This window comes from Hibiscus syriacus, unplaced genomic scaffold (assembly GCF_006381635.1).
Source record: "Hibiscus syriacus cultivar Baekdansim isolate YM2019G1 unplaced genomic scaffold, ASM638163v2 tig00110890_pilon, whole genome shotgun sequence".
Lineage (NCBI taxonomy): Eukaryota > Viridiplantae > Streptophyta > Magnoliopsida > Malvales > Malvaceae > Hibiscus > Hibiscus syriacus.
The window spans coordinates 750,734-768,626 of record NW_024062900.1 but is presented as its reverse complement, the minus strand read 5'-3'; the positions used below and the strand labels follow the sequence as shown (position 1 = coordinate 768,626).

The window sequence follows — 17,893 nt, the reverse complement described above, 5'->3', positions numbered from 1 at the left end:
GTAGATCTTCTATTATCAAAGTCACCTGCATAGTCTGAATCCACATATCCTATAACCAAATGATTATCTCGTTGACTACCAAAAATAATTCAATGTCCCACAGTACCCTTTAAGTATCGAAAGATCCACTTGACTGCTTCCCAATGTTGCTTACCAAGTTTAGACATGTACTTACAAACTTGACTAACATCATGAGCTAAATCAGGACGAGTACATACCATTGCATACAACAAGCAGCCAACAGCATTAGAATACAGAACCTTTGCCATATCTTCAGCTTCCTTATCTGTCTTAGGGCACTGTTCTGATGAGAGCTTAAAGTGGTTCACCAATGGAGTGCTAACTGGTTTTGCGCTGCTCATCGCAAACCTTTCTAGCATTTTTTTTCAACATAACCTCGTTGAGATAGCCACAGTCTTCTTGAGTCTATGTCCCTGCAAATTTCCATTCCAAGAATTTTCTTTGCAGCACCTAAATCTTTCATATCAAATTCCTGACTCAATAAAGTTTTCAAACCGATAACATCATCCATGTTCTTCGCAGCAATCAACATATCATCAACATACAGTAATAGAAAAATAAAAGAACCATCATCAAGGCTCTTAACATAGACACAACAATCATACTCACATTGGTTGTAGCCAATCTTGATCATATAGGAGTCAAACCGTTTATACCACTGTCTCGGAGATTATTTCAACCCGTACAAAGATTTCTTCAATCTGCAAACTAAATGCTCGTTTCCAGGTTGAGTGAAACCTTTAGGTTGCCGTATGTAGATCTGCTCCTCTAAATCACCATGCAAAAAAGCAGTTTTAACATCCATTTGTTCTAAATGCAAATCCCAACTGGCCACCAATGTAAGTACTGCTCGGATTGAAGTGTGCCTGACCACGGGAGAAAAAATTTCATCATAATCAACTTATTTCTGCTGCGAAAAACCCTTTGCTACCAAACGAGCCTTGAACTTGAACTTCTCCCCCTCTTTTTCTGTTACTGATGGTTTCTTCTTATACACCCATTTGCATCCAATTGGCTTTTTACCCTCAGGAAGGTGAACCAACTCCCATGTACGATTGTGATTCAAAGACTCCATCTCATCAACCATGGCTGTCATCCACTTGTCGTTTTCCTAACTAGTAACAGCATCATGAAAATTAACCGGATCATCACTGCTAGCAATAAGTGCAAAAGAGACCAAGTCTTCAAAACTCAATCTACTCGGAGGCTTTATATTCGTCCGTCTCACCCTATCTCTGGCGAGACTATAATCCTGCAAATCATCCGTAGTGGAACCACCAGAAGTCGATTGAGAAGTTTATGGTTTCTCAACTGGAAACTGCTCGAAATCCACCACTGTCGTGTCTTTCTTCTGTTGCAACATGGATTGTTCATCAAAAACAACATCTCTACCGATCACAATTTTCTTCGCAACTGGATCCCAGAACTTGAATCCTTTGACACCTTTCTTGTAACCCAGAAAAATGCACTCCTTCGATTTTGCATTAAGTTTGGATCTCTCATCAGCAGGTACATGCACATAAGTAGGACAACCAAAAATCTGTAAGTTATCAAAACTAACATCATGACCAGTCCATACCTCTTCTGTAACTTTCCCAGCCAATGATGCCCTTGGTGATCAGTTGATAAGAGAACACGCCATGTTAACAGCCTCGGCCCAGAAGTGTTTGGGAAGCCCCGCATTCAACCGCAAACATCTGGCCCTTTCATTCAACGACCTGTTCATCCGTTCCGCAACACCATTCTGTTGTGGTGTCTTGCGCACTGTAAAATGTCTCTTAATCCCGTGCTCCTTACAGAAATGTAAGAACTGTGAATATGTGTACTCCGTACCATTGTCAGACCACAAACACTTGATTTTTCATCCTGTTTGGTTTTCTACCTCAGCTTGAACTTCTCAAAAACTTCAGATTTCTGTTTCAAAAAATACACCCAAACTTTCCGTGAAAAAATCATCAATAAAAGTAACATAATACCTAGATCCACCCAAAGACGATGTCGTGGAAGGCCCCCATACATTAGAATGCACATAATCAAGAATCCCTTGAGTTGTGTGCCTCGCAGTCTTGAAACGGACTTTAGTATGTTTACCAAGAACACAATACTTGCAAAAATCGAGCTTACAGCTTTTGACACCATGCAACATATTTCTTTTGTGTAATTCTGTCATACCACGTTCACTAAGATGAGCAAGACGCATATGCCACAGTTTTGTAGTATCATCACAGGACTCAACAGAATGAACTCCACCTGCAACGGTACTCCCTAACAATCTATAAATATTTCCTGCAGTCATCTTTCCTTTCATCACAGTCAAAGCACCTTTAACAATCCGAATGGTTTCCCTATCCTCATCAGCCTTAGGGATAAAACCATTCTTGTGCAAAGTGCCCAAAGAAATCAAATTCTTCTTCAAATATGGGATATGTCGAACATCACTCAACGTCCGAACAGAGCCATCATACATCTTAATTCTGACATCACCAATACCAACAATATTGCAACATCGATCATCACCCAAATAAACAGAACCAGAATTAACCGACCTGTATGTCGAAAACCATTCCCTATTTGGCGTGATGTGATAAGAACATCCAGAATCAAGAATCCACGCATCCGTCAATTGAGTTGTTGAAATAGAAAGCATATCACCCTCACTGCAATCAGAATTGTCATCCTCGACCACGTTCACAGACTTGGATGAAACATCACGCTTCTCATCAGTCTGTTTTTTCAACTTCGGACAGTCTCGCTTCATATGTCCCACCTTCTTGCACTTGTAACAGTGAATTGTCTTCTTATCCCTAGATTTGGATCTGGAATTCCGCTTGTCAGACCCTGCCTTCTCTGGCTTCCGTCCACGGTCTCGATTACCCTTGACATATAAGCTATCGGCTTGAGAGTTTTCCCCTGCATTCTGCTTTCGCTGGTTGTAAGCCAACAAGGCTACAGTAATCTCCTCAGCGTTGATAGTCTCTTTCCCATATGTAAGAGTAGTCACCATGTGTTCGTAAGAGGGAGGCAACGAACACAACAAAATCATCGCTCTGTCTTCATCCTCAATTTTTACATCAAGCCGAGCCAAATCAGAAACAATTTGATTAAAGACATTCACGTGTTGCGCCAAATCATGATCGTCCTGCATCTTCAGCCCATACAGCCGCTGCTTTAGATACAGTTTTGTCGTTAAGGATTTGGACATAAACTGACTTTCCAACTTCCTCCAAATTTCGTCTGGAGACGATAGATGCATGACGTGATACATAACCTCGTCCGCCAAGCATAATCGTATGGTTCCTGCCGCTCGTTGTTGCAATTCTTCCCAATCTTCCTCCTCCATCGACGCCGGCTTTATAGGTCGCAAAGCCTTCAGGATCCCCTGCTGCGCCAACAGATCCTTCACCCTCGTTTTCCATAATCCGAAGTTACCCAGACCATCGAATTTTGCGACTTCGAATTTTGCTCCTGACATCTGATACCAATTGTTGATAAATCGGGCAAAGTAAACGAAAGAACACAAGAATTTTAACGAGGTTCGGCAATGTGCTTACGTCCTCAGTGCCTAGGCGGCGCTAGAAAATTTTTATTCAATTCTCATAGGTTTAGGTTACATCTCTATTTATAATAGAAAACCCTGGTACATAATTACAAAATTAACCATGTACCGTACCATCGGTATATTTATGAGCCATACCTTACATATATACATAGATATACATATTTATATTAAATGTTATTTTTAGATATGTGTACATATGTTATTTTTATATAATTTCAAAACACTAACTTTTAAAATTAAGTTGGTTCGATCTCCGTTAAGCCTCTAAAAAGTTTAAGGAAGGTTCCGACACTTTAATTCCATTCAAACTTAAGGAATTGTTAAAGTCCTGGGTTTGAACATTCAAACTTAAGGAACTGTTAAGGAATTTCTTTTTGTTTGGTTTCTGTGTGCTTTAGATTTGATTGTTGGGGGGGGGGGGGAAGTAAAATTGTAAACAAGAGATTGATTGGTTTCGGAGGGTGGAGAATCCAAAAGCAGATATTCCCATAAAACAAAATGAAATTAGGCCACGCAAGGCAGAATAAGGAGTTTTATTACCTATGCCACCACTCTCCTCAAAGTAACTTCCTTTTCCTTCTCTTTCTTTTAACTTTTAATTTTATTATTTCACTTCATGTTTGATTTACTCGGCTATAAATATGTAATCATTTTTTAATGCAATTGTTGGGATGAAATGCTTTCCTTCCTATAGTATGAGTGGCTATGTTACTTTAACTCGAGTTCCTCAGTATACATCTGACATTAGTATGTCTAAGTTCTCCATTTATTTGGAGATTCATAGGTACTTTAAGTAGATTAGATCTATGGAGATTTAACTTTATGCTTCATAGTGACAATATTGCTGTAATCGGGGTTTAGTAAGTGTTTCATACGTATATTTTTGTATGTTAGTACTTGGGTTTATGGATAACGGGGAAAGTTGCCATAAAAATGCACTCCACGATCAAATTCAATAGGACGTTATTGAATTTATATCACCGACTGAAGATTTAATTGGATTATTGCAATTTGAAATATGAAAATTTTCTCCTTTGGAATTTTCCTTGATGGAGGTGAAAATCTTGGCATTAAAATTCCTTCATATAAAATTAAATTGTTTTTTATTTGACTTTTTTCCCTCTACATTTTATGTAGGAGAAAGGTTCCAGTGAGATTGTTCTTAAAGCAATGGGCAGGGCCACTAATAAGATGGAGGTAAGCAATCTTGTTTCGTAAACAAATACTCATCGAAGGGAAAATAAATGAGATAATGAGTTTGTAATATCTAATATTTTGATGTCGTCTAGCTGTCGAGGCTCCACCGGAGACGCGAGGCAGGGGACGAAGTGGTCGAGGAAGATGTAGGGTTAGAGGTATTCTTACTATAGCATATACAGTTTTCAGTTCGAGTATGTCAACTTTTCAATACCCTTTGCTACTTGAATTTAGAATAATTATCTCAAAGCAATGCAGTTGCCCTTGGTGCATCACGTGACTCCCTTTTTTTTTTTTTGTGCACGGAGAAAATATCTCATCTACTTCCCTTTTTCTTCAGCCATTATAGACCGTCTTATTTTAGTATATCTTTGCATCCATAACTCTCTTTTTTTTTTTGCTTTTCTTTCATGTCGTGTACTGTTTATATAAATTGGTGAATATGCTCATTGGATTTGTTCTGCCTCTTTGATGGGTTCAGGAAACTATGGTGCAGTAGAGGGATACAACGGTGATATCGGAGGCCAAGGTCGGGGACGTGGAAGAGGTAACCCTTTCCGGGATCGAGGACGAGGATATGGTGCTGGAGGGACGTATTTGAGTATGGTGAGTCCGATGCACCCCCAGCCCAAGGTCGTGGTAATCGAACATTATATTAGATTGAATCTGATTATCAGTTAAAATTATATTAGATTTTTTATTTTAAATTATGTTATTATATTAATATTGACACATATAAGTGACATTTACACTGATTGCTAAAGTCTAGATTGAATTCGAAATCTGGGTAATCGAACATCAGTGGGGAAATTAATATGTTATCCATTTACATAAATTTTTATTTATTTTTAAAATTGGAGATTATATTCATATTTTATTCTTTAAAACATATCATGAGAATAAAGTAATCCTTATTATATGTTGTTATAATACAATCCTTTATTATTCAATAAAAGATTATAATATAGCTTTTGACGATGTTCAATAGACCGATAAATACAATTTCAATCATAATTATAAATATAACCGTAGAATTTAAATACTTATAATATATATGTCGGCATTAGTATGATATTTACTTTTAAAATCATGTGTGCAACAATTGATAGCTTGCTACTGAAAAAAAAAAAAAAAAAAAAGCGATTTCCCTGAGGCGGCGGCACCAGCCCTTAAGGCTGGTTGCTGGTTGCTGGCCGCCGATCTTTTCCTTTCCTCTCTTTTGTCTTTTTTACTTTTTAATAAGTTTATCTTTTAGCAGCAAGGTCGGTGGTGGAGGCGGCCATCGTCTCGTGAAAGTGGTTGTTTCCGTCCTCGAAAGTGGATGTCTGTACGGCGGTTTATCTCTTGACTTTGTTTAGTGGTTCATGTTCAAGTTTGTTCTATTTGAAGAAGCGGTTCGTTGTTTTCTGACGTTGTTATCTCTTCATCGCCTCTTAGCTTGAATTGTGTGTGTGGGTTTGCTCGATAGGTGGTGGAGCGTGGCGTTCATTAATCAAAGCAAGGTCGGTGGTGGAGGCGACCACCACATCGTGAAAGTGGTCGTTTCCGTCTTCGATAGTGGATGTTTGTACGGAGGTTTATCTCTTGACTATGTGTAGTGGTTCATGCTCAACTTTGTTCTATTTGAAGAAGCGGTTCGTTGTTCGTCGACGTTGTTACCTCTTCGTCGTCTCTTAGCTTGAGTTGAGTGAGTGGGTTTGCTCGATAGGTGGTGGAGCGTGGTTTCAGACGCTGAGGTAGTTGGTGGTTGTTCTATGTACGAAGAGGTATGGGCTGATGGTTTTGGTCCCCAGACAGAATGTCATGCAGTACCCACACATGCTTCACTCTGTCAGAAGAGAGAAGAGTGACACGTTTTCTGTCTTGGAGGCAGCTAGTAGGGGGCACGTGGTTCCTGAGGAGAAATTGTGTGCTAATTTTGAAGTCATTATTGCAGGATGTGTCGTTTTCGTCTAATGATGGGCTCATGAACATGGCTTAAAGATAGTGTTGGGCTTTTGGCATTAAACAGAGATTGCCGTGAGTTGCAGATTGCATCATGTTTTAGTCTGATCTACAGTGGGTTAAAGATTTTTTGGTTGGCAAGGGTGTTGTGGTGTTCTATCCAATTGTTAAGATCTTTTCGCCGTTTTATAGAATCTTTACTCTTATGGTAGCCGAAAAGTGGTTGGCTTTTTTTGCTGCCTCATATGGATATCAAGTTTTCTGTCTGTATGGTGAGTGAGTTTGTCGTATTGCAGGAGGTTTTAGGGGGCTTAAGTTTGTTTTTTTTGGCTTGTCCAAGGGGATCTATTCATTGTTTTGTTAATCAAAGCAGTGTTTGTCTATGTGCATAGTGGAGATCGTTCTATGGCAGATACAAATTTCTTTCTCTCAAAAGCTGTTAAAGGGTCGTTAGTGAATGAAAATAGAAGAGTTGCACTGGTGTTGCTTTAAAAAGAAAGAAGATTTTGATTAGGCGTAAGTTGAGTCAAGTTGAGGAAGAAGCAAGGTCTTAATGGTCGGTTTGGAAGGCCATATGGTTGTAGCAGAGGTTATCAATATTGGAGGCAGAGGAGGTGTGTTTTCTAAGGGCTGATGTTGATTCCACTAGTGAACGAATTTGTTGCTGTGTTTAATTCTGCTGTTGCGTTTAGTTGTGTAGTTGTATTGGGATAGCTGGGCAGTGTGGAAAAGTTTGTTTTCTCTGGATATTTTGCTGTTGTCCTTGTCCGTGTATATTGGAAGCTTGTGCAATTTGGGAGAAGCGTTTCTCTTTTGGATTCTCTGCTAGCTTTTGATGCTTAGTTTTTGTGTCGGCGTTGCTCTTTTGATTACCGAGATTGAAGGCTTTCAGTTCTCTATTGGATCAGTTACAGTAAGTGATTATCGCTAGGTCTAATTGCTCGTCTTCGTTCAAGTTATGTTTGATGTTGAAGATTGGTTGAGATGGTGGTTTCGTTTCCAGTGGTTTTGCTGGTTGTGTTCATTCCTTTATTAGCTTTTTATTAATTTTAATGGGTTGTATGGTTCGGCGTGGTTATGAACTGCAGGGGTTTTGTTGTATGGGGGTATGGATTGTGTGATGTGAGTTTTGTGTGTATGGTTTCTTACTGTGCACTCTTTTTTCTCGATCTAAATTTAAGAAGATTTTTTAATGAGATACTTAAAGTAGTATACTTTATAATTTTTTATAGTACAAAGTATCCTCTTTCAAAAAAAAAGTTTTATATAGCATAATTTTATTCTTTTACCATGTTAACAATGTCAGATTAATATAATTAAAATCCATCTTGTAGCGTATAGCCATTCCCTCTTTTTCATTCTAAGAATTTGTGTAGTTATCTAAAGATCATATCATTTTTCTTACAATTTATTTAATCTACGGCTACATTAGTTTTGATATTGGTTATCGACACATTGATTTTTTTTTAATTTTTAATAAAAATAATTATGTCTTTGTAACACGTTTTTCGTCTTCTTTTTTTGTCGTTTGTCCCTTTCTATTATTTTATGTTTTTCAAAGTTGAATTTGACCATAACGCTCGACTTTGATTTACAGTTTTCGGTGATTTTTCAATAGTATCTATTTATAGTTCGAGTCTTTTTATTAAGCTTTTAACATTTTCCATGTATGGTTATTAAATGATCTAAAGTGACTAATTTCTTGGGTTATTGTTGACTATGGATTAAATTTATAATGTTAATCGAAAATCTTTATTATAATTTTGAATATTTTCATATTTTAACAAGAGTGACTGCTTCTGTTAAAGAAATACATCTTCATTTAACAAGCTTAGCTTTCATGGTTTTAAACCATCGGTAAAATTGATGGGAAAAGAAAATTCTATTGAAGTCAAAACATTTCATTGCCAAGATGCGGAGTAAGCAGTAAATCAGGTAGAGTTAGAGAGTCCCACTAGAACCCATACACAAGAAAAAAAGAATAGCAGGTGAATGAGCATGCAATGGAAGTTGAAAGGAAACTCAGCCATGAATGCCAAACGCGCTCAACTTTCAAGTTTCAACTCAGTCTCTAAAAGTGTACACCTCTCTGCAATCAAATATGCACACTTTCACTGCTAAAAATGCCTGGAAAAAAAAACAAAAACTTCTGCAAGTCATACTGTTCTACATGAATACTTGCCATATCTTCAAAGGCTTAGTGTCCTTGTAAATGCTGTCAAGGAACCGGTACCTCCTCCGCTTCTTAAATGTAGGTCTGGAAATGTATTCTTCTTTCCCGAAAATCTCTTGGATCATTGCAGAAGTTATCTCCTCTTGAGAACATCTCTTTCTGTTGCTGCTATTTTTGTTAACTTCGTCGCTGAGTTGAATCAGCTGTTGAGCCGCTGCTTCCATGTCCGAGTCCGGCATCACTGCTCAGTCAATGCTTGATTTCCTCTCTCTTGCTCTGGCAGGCGTAGAGCGTGATTACTTTTGAGACGTCCAAAGGGAAGAAAAAGAAGCTGCCGCGTTATTGCTATCAAGTCTTCGACGAAGATCACACGACTAAATAAAAAATTAATTTTTATTTGATGTATTCGTATATTTGCATTTTGGTACCTGCATTTAATTTTAAGATTCAATTCAGTACCTAAAACTTCTTTTTTGTTTACTTATATATATCTGAACTTGACTTCTTATAATTCAAATTGATATCTGGTTGATATCTGGTTCAGTATAATATCTATTGTTTTCCATATCCAATTAGTTACTCTCTTTGTCCCATAAAAGATGTCAATTATTGACTTTTTTTTGTCAATTTTTTAAAACATTGATTAATTATTATTCAAAAATTATTATTGACAAAAATCTGTAAAAATATATTTAAAAACCTTCAATCAATTAGTTTTATAAAATTTAATTATTTAAAAATAATCAATGTCAAAGTTTAAAAACTTTGATTTTTTAAAAGTCAATAAAGGATATCTTTTATGAGACGGAAAGAGTAAAAAAACTTGAATTAAAAAATTATTTTAACCATTATTTGAATTCTTTTAAAGGTGTCTGATATGAACGGATCAAAATTCAAAACAGCTTAAACTAAACTAGAAAATGAAGTTCAAGCATCAATCATTAAGAAAAGAAAAACACAAATATAAAAATTTGTGAGTGAAGGAAACATTATGGTTTGTTTGCTGTTCCCCCCATAGATTCTCTCATCATGAAGCAAGGAAAAAACACCTTATAGCTTGTCCTTGGCTTCTTGTTGTTTCTTTGCTTGTAAACTTAGTCATTCCCAAAATGAGTAATGAAACTAAATGGGAATGCCATCAGAAGTTTTGACCAATGAAAATCTAATGTTTATTGATCAAACATCATCAGGTTGATTGTTCTTGATTGATGAAGTTTTTATGTGAGGACTATTGAACCTTTTTCACCATTAATCTGCCAAAGTTTGTGTGTATGTGTACTTTGTTGTTTGGTTTATAGAATGAGATCATGACTCATAGACATTGACAAATTATGGATTTAAACGTCATAGATTTAGGCTTTTTTATCCCTTAAACATGTCTTAAATCTATTTATTTTTATTTATATTGGAGTACTAAAAATACAATTATATTAAACATTTGATGAAATAATTAAATGTAACTATTTTTAATTTAAAAGTTTAAATTATGAATTTTAAGAATTAAGGATTATAAGTAATCTATGTATATATGGGTTAAGACCCACTTAGTGTAAAATTTTTAGTTTTAGAATCGTTGGATGAGGGGAAATTAAAGGTCGGGATTAACTCGATATTTTTTTCCAATGAATATCTTCTCATTTCTTGGTGTTAATCTTAACCTTTGATTTTTCCCTCCTCTAACCATCCTAAAAAAAATAGTCGATACCCTGGGTGAAATGCTCTTCCCTAATATAAACTATGAAATAGGCAATTGTTGGACATAAAATTTTGTTTTGGAACTGAGCCACGGCTCGATCGGTCAACTTGAACTAAACTCGAGACTAGTAAATTATGATGATGCTAGGTCTAGCGGTAAGCAAGTAGCATCCCTGTATTTGATATCCAAAACACATACGTAATAAAGTTTCACATAACTTCAATTTATGAGCATTACATTGGACAAATTCCCGAGTCCACATCAAACATTACATCAATTGAGACGAACATTTAACTAAAAAATAAGAGAAAAAAAGTGGGAATGAATTTTTAACAAATGAATACTCCCAAAACACATGGATGAAAAATATTCTAAGACAATGAACAATGTGGTCCTATCTACAACACCCGCCCCCAACCTATGTGATAATCATAATTATTAGCAAAATTTCTGCTCTGCTCTCATGATAACACCTCAACTCTTCATCATGAAAACATAACCACTACAAGAACACACAACCTCCCTTCTTGACAACAGCCATTGCACGTGAGATGATTCAAGAGCCGAGGCTCTCTTTCCTCTTTATTTTTATCTTAATCTTCCTAGTCGTCACAATTCAGCCCGCAAATCTCTAATACGGGGCCGTCTTTGGAGACGAATGGGTTTATTCGGACCCACATAAGGGTCAAGATCGAGGCCAGCAGGATCGACCACACCAATATAATGGTTGGCATCCGGTCTTGTTTCCCCAGTAAACCTTTGAGGAAGGGGTAAAGGTGGATAATAACCCAAAGGGCGAAAAATAGTCGCCCAAACAATGGTCCCCAGGAATCATACCCGTTATTGATCGCGTCTGAGATTCCGACCACAACACCGACTATGTTTATGATCAATAGGGTGGTGGGAGGGATGAGCAAGGACGTCCACTTGAAGAGGTAGAGCTCAGAAAACTCACCGTCATCAGCTGCTTTAGAGGTCACGGTGAAGCTTGTGCTGACACCAGCTAGAACCTTTAGTAAGCCCTGAAAAAGTGCGAAAAGATGCGATGAAACACCTCCGATCACCCAGAATTGCTCGTTTCTCCACCAGTCATCGATTCCAACACCACCCCACTGCATCTCGAGAATACCAGTTGCAGCAATTGATATGAAGAGAGCCATGAATATAAGACTGGCATAGTTGCTAATCTGCAAGTGTTGGAATTCAACATTAGACACACAAGTTCTCTTTTTTCGAGGTTAGCAAGTGAAAAATCCTACCTAAAAAGTAAATAAATCGGAAAGAGATAATTCAAAGTTATCCAAGTCCTGATATTGTGACATGATCAATGATTGAGCAGTTATCAACGCTTTCATCTCAAAATGAAAATGCAAATTATGGACTATGGAGCATAAAACAAGATAAAAGTGAGTTCTTACCTCAGGAACAATAAATTTTCCAGTAAGGAGGCAAATAGCTGGAAGGGTACAGTAAACAAGCAAGGGAATGGAGGTCCATGGATATACGACCGAGTTTATGTAGGAGAATCGTTCCAACCATTTCAACCCGCCCCCATATCCATACCAAATGGGACAATGTCTGCTCAAGAAAATTTCAACAGATCCAAGAGCCCATCGCAGAACTTGGTGTAGACGATCTGAGAGATTAATAGGAGCTGAACCCTTAAAAGCAGGTCGTTTTGGTATGCAGTACACAGATCGCCAACCATGACAGTGCATCTTGAATCCAGTCAGGATATCCTCAGTCACAGAGCCATATATCCAGCCAACCTGGTTTTCAAGTTGGAAATTTTGATGATTATGAGATATTAATATATTACAAACTTGCCTATATTATATACTCGGGTTTTTCACTTTTTACTTACTTCCTTCCCCCATTCGGTTTTATCTTCATAACCGCAACTTATAACTTGGATTGCTTCACTCAGTAATGATGAAGGGCTTGCATTTCGAGGAACTCCGCCGTTCTCTAGAAGAGTGGAAGCCACAAAAACAGGAGACTGACCAAATTTCTTCTCCAGTTTCATTTGTGACGTCTCGGATGACTTCTGAGAGTTTGACTCTGACAGTGGCACAAAGATTTCTGGTTTAGAATGTCATGTTAAAAGCACATGATAGAAGCATAGTTAAATTGATGGAACTCTCAGTTGCACCCTCGTAAGTAAACCCTTACCCAAAGCTCCTTCAATGTTTTCAAGAGCGTGTATCTGCTTCAAAGTTTCCCTTTGTTTAGATTTCTTTGTTGTCTTCTTTTGCTTTGTTTTCTTGTTCTTTCTCGAAAAACAGCAGAGACAGAAGCACCATTTTGGCAAACAATTGCAGGTCTTGCCAGGAGGCTTCTTGGTAACAGGTGCATCATAACCATACAGTGCTTGCCTTCTGAAAACACACCCTGTTCCAACATATATCGGTCCTTGTATGCCATCTAACCCTTTCATGTTGATCTGGTTTAAATTTACGAGATAAGATTTTGAAAGATGAGAGAAAGGACAGGTAATTAGCAAGGTACAAATGAAATAAGCTTACATCAAAGAACACAACATTCCGATTCGAGTATCTATCATGTCGATCAATTCCATCAAATCTTTGAGGAAACTGTACATAACAAACTTTCTTTCCTGATGTTGGATCCATCATGAAACACATGGCTTCTCTAAGTGCTTTGCTATTGTTAATATAGTGATCACAGTCAACATTCAGAAGATAAGGAGCATTCGAGAGAACAGCTGAGACTCGTATCTTCAATACCAAAATGAAAGTTCATAAGTTTGAAACCATGTGTTAACTTTTAACAGGTAAAAGAGTATGAAACATGAAAATCAAAGAACTTGTGCCTTACCAAAGCATTCATGGCCCCAGCCTTTTTATGATGTTCAAACCCTGGCCTCTTCTCACGAGAAACATAAACTAGGCGAGGTAACTCGTTTCCCTCCACATCGCGAACACCACTATGACCTAGGAAAACCTGCACATAAAAGGAATCAAAGATTATTCATGAGCTACTTTGACATATCCACAAATAAAATAAATATACCCAATTTCCCAAGCATGCGTCAATGATGTGTTCCGTACAGCAAGTCAGATGTAACACCATCTCACCTGAATCATTCCGGGATGGTCACGAACACTGTTTCCAGGCCAAGGAGTTCCATCCTGCATCGTCCAGCCATCCTCAGGAACCTTCTGTGCTGTGGCAACCAATCCATTTATCCTAACTTTAAATTCTTCATAATCTCTCTGCATAATCAAATAATATATTAAAATAAATTAAGCACTGCAAGCTATCATGAGCAAAAACCACATAGTTGGTAAATACAACCTCAGATTGGTTGGAACTTAGAAACTGCATATTAATTTTATAACACAATACAAAAGAATTGAAACATAATACATGTTAAAATCCATAACAAGAAGTCACACACCTTCATCGCTCGCCTTTCCCTGACAAAAGTTGGATGGACTTTGTCTTTTAGGTAGTCTATCTTCTGAGAAAAATACCACTCTGGAGCACGAGGCTCAATATTGAATTTTTTACAGAAAGGAACCCATTTCCTGGCGAACTCAGATGTCTCAGAGAGAGCCTCAAATGTGAGCATGGCAGCACCATCATCAGATACATAGCATGCAACTTTATCTACCGGATAATCAACAGCGAGGATGGATAGAACAGTGTTTGCCGTGATCAGTGGAGGTTCTTTCATTGGATCCACTGTACTCACAAAAACATCTACACTAGCTAATTCGGATGGTTTCCCTTCTTTCTCATATCTGTGCACAACGGTAAAATTAGCAAAGAAAGGATCATCGTGTACAAAATAGCACGAAGGAAAATTAAACATGGATGTGAAATCCAAATTCATGTCAATAACCAAAACACATAAAAAGCAAATGGGCAGCACCACAAACCTCAAAGACAGTCGATCGAGGTATGTTTCACGTCGTATAGGGTACCATTTTGGGAATTGATCCAGAATCCATGAAACAGCAAACCATATTTCACAAATTACAGAAATCAACCACAAGCCATAAGCATCTCTGACTGGGTGTAGAAGTCTATAGTGAAAAAAGAGGCCAAGAATTGCAAGACGAAGGATGATAATCATTCTGTATGGATTTATCTTGCTCGAAGGAATTGGAAGCTTCCTTGAAAGTGGTTGCCTGCCTTCATCCATCCTGAAAAGACAAACCATTTTTTTATGACAAAGCAACTAAATCATGGATACAAAGGATACAATGCCCCAGAATAGCAGGGGACGCCAGAAAACTGTCAATGTTCATAGATACCAATCTTGTGGCAAATTAAAATTGTATACTTTAAACAGTCACTTACATTGGCAAATCAGCATCCAGCTCGTCTCCATTAAAGTTTCCACCATCACTCCCTCCTTCATGCTTAACCACCTGAAGTTTGTCCTTCTGCCTTTTCTTCCACTCTTCCATCCGGTCCTTCCATGAGACACTTCCGTAACCATATACAGCTATATCTTTCTCAGGAACCATTGGTCTAGGTTGCACTGCAGCAATGGAAATGCTACGGTTCAAGACTAGAGAGAAATTATTTAAAACTGATGACAAACAGAAGGATAATAACTTACAGGGTACGGATGGATCAGCATAACTCATTGGATGAACTCTGTTTCCATGACCCATAGCCGAGGGTATAATGAGAGCATGATGATCGGCCGAAATCTCAGAACCCTAAAACAATAAAAGCATTCTAATAATGCAACTATTACCTGTGCAGTACAGTGTAAAGAAATTGCATCCATAATATGGAAATTCATATAAATAGAGAGATTAGACGAGAGATTAACCTCCTCGCCATAGGTCAATAGAGGAATTTGAGAGCTAGGAGGAGAAGAATCTAGTTCCGAGTGTGTAGGCATTCCAGAAGCGTTAGGGTGTGAACCACGGCCAATGTTAATGTGTGCAGTAAGCATAGCTTCAGTAACTTGTTGAGGATCCAAAGTGTCATAGTCGAACTCATTGTCCAGATCATCTATGTCGTCGTCTTCTTCATCACCTTCAACTCTAGGACTGCCTGCACTTCACATCTTTAGTTAGGGCCACTGGTAACTCATATTTGGCTGCCAATGTAGACAAATACTTGCAGTGAAAATCTCACCTTTGATTCGTTTGTATCTGGTTTTGCACTGAGGGCAAGCTTGGTTTCCCTCTCTTCTCTCATATTCATAGCAAGTTCGGCAAACAGGGAAAGCACATTCATTGCAGGCAACAAACGGCTCCCCGTCTGCAGTAAGCTCAATCTCATCTCCACAAATCTGACATGTTTGGCCACTCAATTCTTTCACGGACCGTATCTGGTAAAAACCACAACCATAAAGAGAATGCAATCAACGCTTAGAAATCAAATGTGACAACAAATCAAGCAAAACTGAGATTCCTGGTGAATGTTCTAATTCCACATCCTCGAAGGATAATGGTTCTCACCGAAACTCAAAAATGCTTGAAAGTACTAGAAACTAACTTTCTAATTACATCAAAACTTAACCAGTTACCAATCAAAATAACTTCTATGTTCTTTCGCAAAATAAATAGAATTGAAGATAAAACAAAATGTATAGTATTGAGTTCTATCTTATTTAAACTACTAATTATCTATACGTGATCTCGATAGCTTCACAAAACCAGATTCCCTCCTCATTTCCTCTCCAAGATTGTCGCATGTTTCATGTGAAGCAAAGAACAAGAGAAGAGAAATGAAGGATAAGAAGAAAGGAATTAATTAACATGTTTTGCAATAACTTAAACCATATATGCATAAGGATCCTGAAAAAAGAGATTAACAATGTTATAAGCTACTTCATTAAATGTTTATATCAATGTCGAAAAAAATGCAGAGCTCATTCAGTATTATGAATATATTCACAATATCCATTGGTCAATTTCCATAGGATTTGGATATTTCTGAAGAATCCAAAATTTGGCATGGACAACCTTTTACACCAGAAACAGAATCTTATTCTTTTCTTCCAAATGGTGCCAAAATTCCCAGAATCTATACAAAAGGAACACCAAAATCTCAAATGCAAAAGAAAAATCTTACCCACTCTTAATAAAACCAGAAATTATACAATTAACAATAACAGAAAGAAAACTATACTTCAATTAAATCAACAAAATTTGACCATTTTTATGCAAATGTTCATTAATCAAATCACACTAGAACAAGTCAACATTTGTATCCTCCAGAAAACTCCAAAAAAATAACTGACAATATTAGAGATTTAACGCTCAAAATAGCAAGACAAGGGTACTAGATCGTGTAAATTGTGGCCTTAAAAACCCTAACTTGTTAACTTTCTAGTGAACGATGAACCGCATATGAAATAAAACAAAAAAGATCCACTTTTTCACATTTTTGGGAATACAGACAGAAAAGAAAGAGGAACGAACTTATTTCATAAAGCAGTAAAAATAACAAACAGGATTCGTCAAATTAACAAATAAGGCCCAAAAAATGAGAAAAGCTCTTTTTTTCCAGGGAGATTTGGAATGTCTTACCCTTGCATTTTCATCAGCATTTATCAAGACAAACTCGTTTCTGTTATGAGAACCGGCAATGAGACGACCCCCAGTGTCCATAACTCAGTAAACCAAGAACAACCCAACTCAGAAAAACTGAATGAAGTCAAATATAGAAAAAAAATTGGTCCCTTGACCTCCCATCACACGAAACCCCAAACCGCAGTTGGGAAAGGGAAGACTTTGATTGATGATATATAAATAAATGATTAAAAAGAGGGGGAAAAGCAAAGGCAAAAGGAACAAAATGGGAGAGAAAGAGGGTGGGATTTTGTTTGAGAAACAAGCTAAGTGTATTCTGTAACCTGGTTGGCTGCTTTGATCTCAATCTAAAATGGAAATTTCAGAGAGAGAGTGACGAAATATGGAAACGTAACAATGAAGGAGATGGACAAACAGAATACAATACAACTCATCTAAATAGGGAGAGGGAGAGAGAAAATTTAAAAGGAAAAAATAAAAGAAAAATGTAACAAAGGTGATATGGGGTCCAGAAAACGATGGTGGTGGCGCCGGCTGAGGGTATTCAGCAATGGCATTTCTCCCTCCCCCCCCCCCCCTCCCCCCCGCGGCAACAGCCCCCACCAAAGTTCGTGGACTTCCTTTGTAAATTAAAATTTTATATTAGTAAAGAATTAATTATTATTATTTTCGCTTTTTGGAGAGTTTTTGAGATGAAAATTACACTAAAATTGAGTACTTGGGTTTATGTTTCAGATTCACACGACTCTTCAGAGTAAAAGTAAAAACAAGAGGGG

The 17,893-nt window shown here is 37.4% G+C and overlaps 1 protein-coding gene across 1 annotated transcript; it reads right to left on the bottom strand.

Annotated features, from left to right (window-relative positions):
* Positions 1–11,175: 11,175 nt before the first annotated feature.
* Positions 11,176–17,232, bottom strand: LOC120144813 (cellulose synthase A catalytic subunit 2 [UDP-forming]-like). The gene is made up of 14 exons (XM_039158776.1): positions 17,115–17,232; positions 15,715–15,910; positions 15,404–15,630; positions 15,185–15,287; positions 14,920–15,103; positions 14,496–14,762; positions 14,012–14,357; positions 13,689–13,826; positions 13,429–13,554; positions 13,116–13,328; positions 12,763–13,033; positions 12,455–12,651; positions 12,009–12,359; positions 11,176–11,777 (listed from the first exon to the last, which is right to left on the bottom strand). Exons 1-14 carry the CDS (start codon positions 17,193–17,195, stop codon positions 11,193–11,195), a joined length of 3,285 nt encoding a protein of 1,094 aa, XP_039014707.1. The 5' UTR covers positions 17,196–17,232; the 3' UTR covers positions 11,176–11,192.
* Positions 17,233–17,893: the final 661 nt, after the last annotated feature.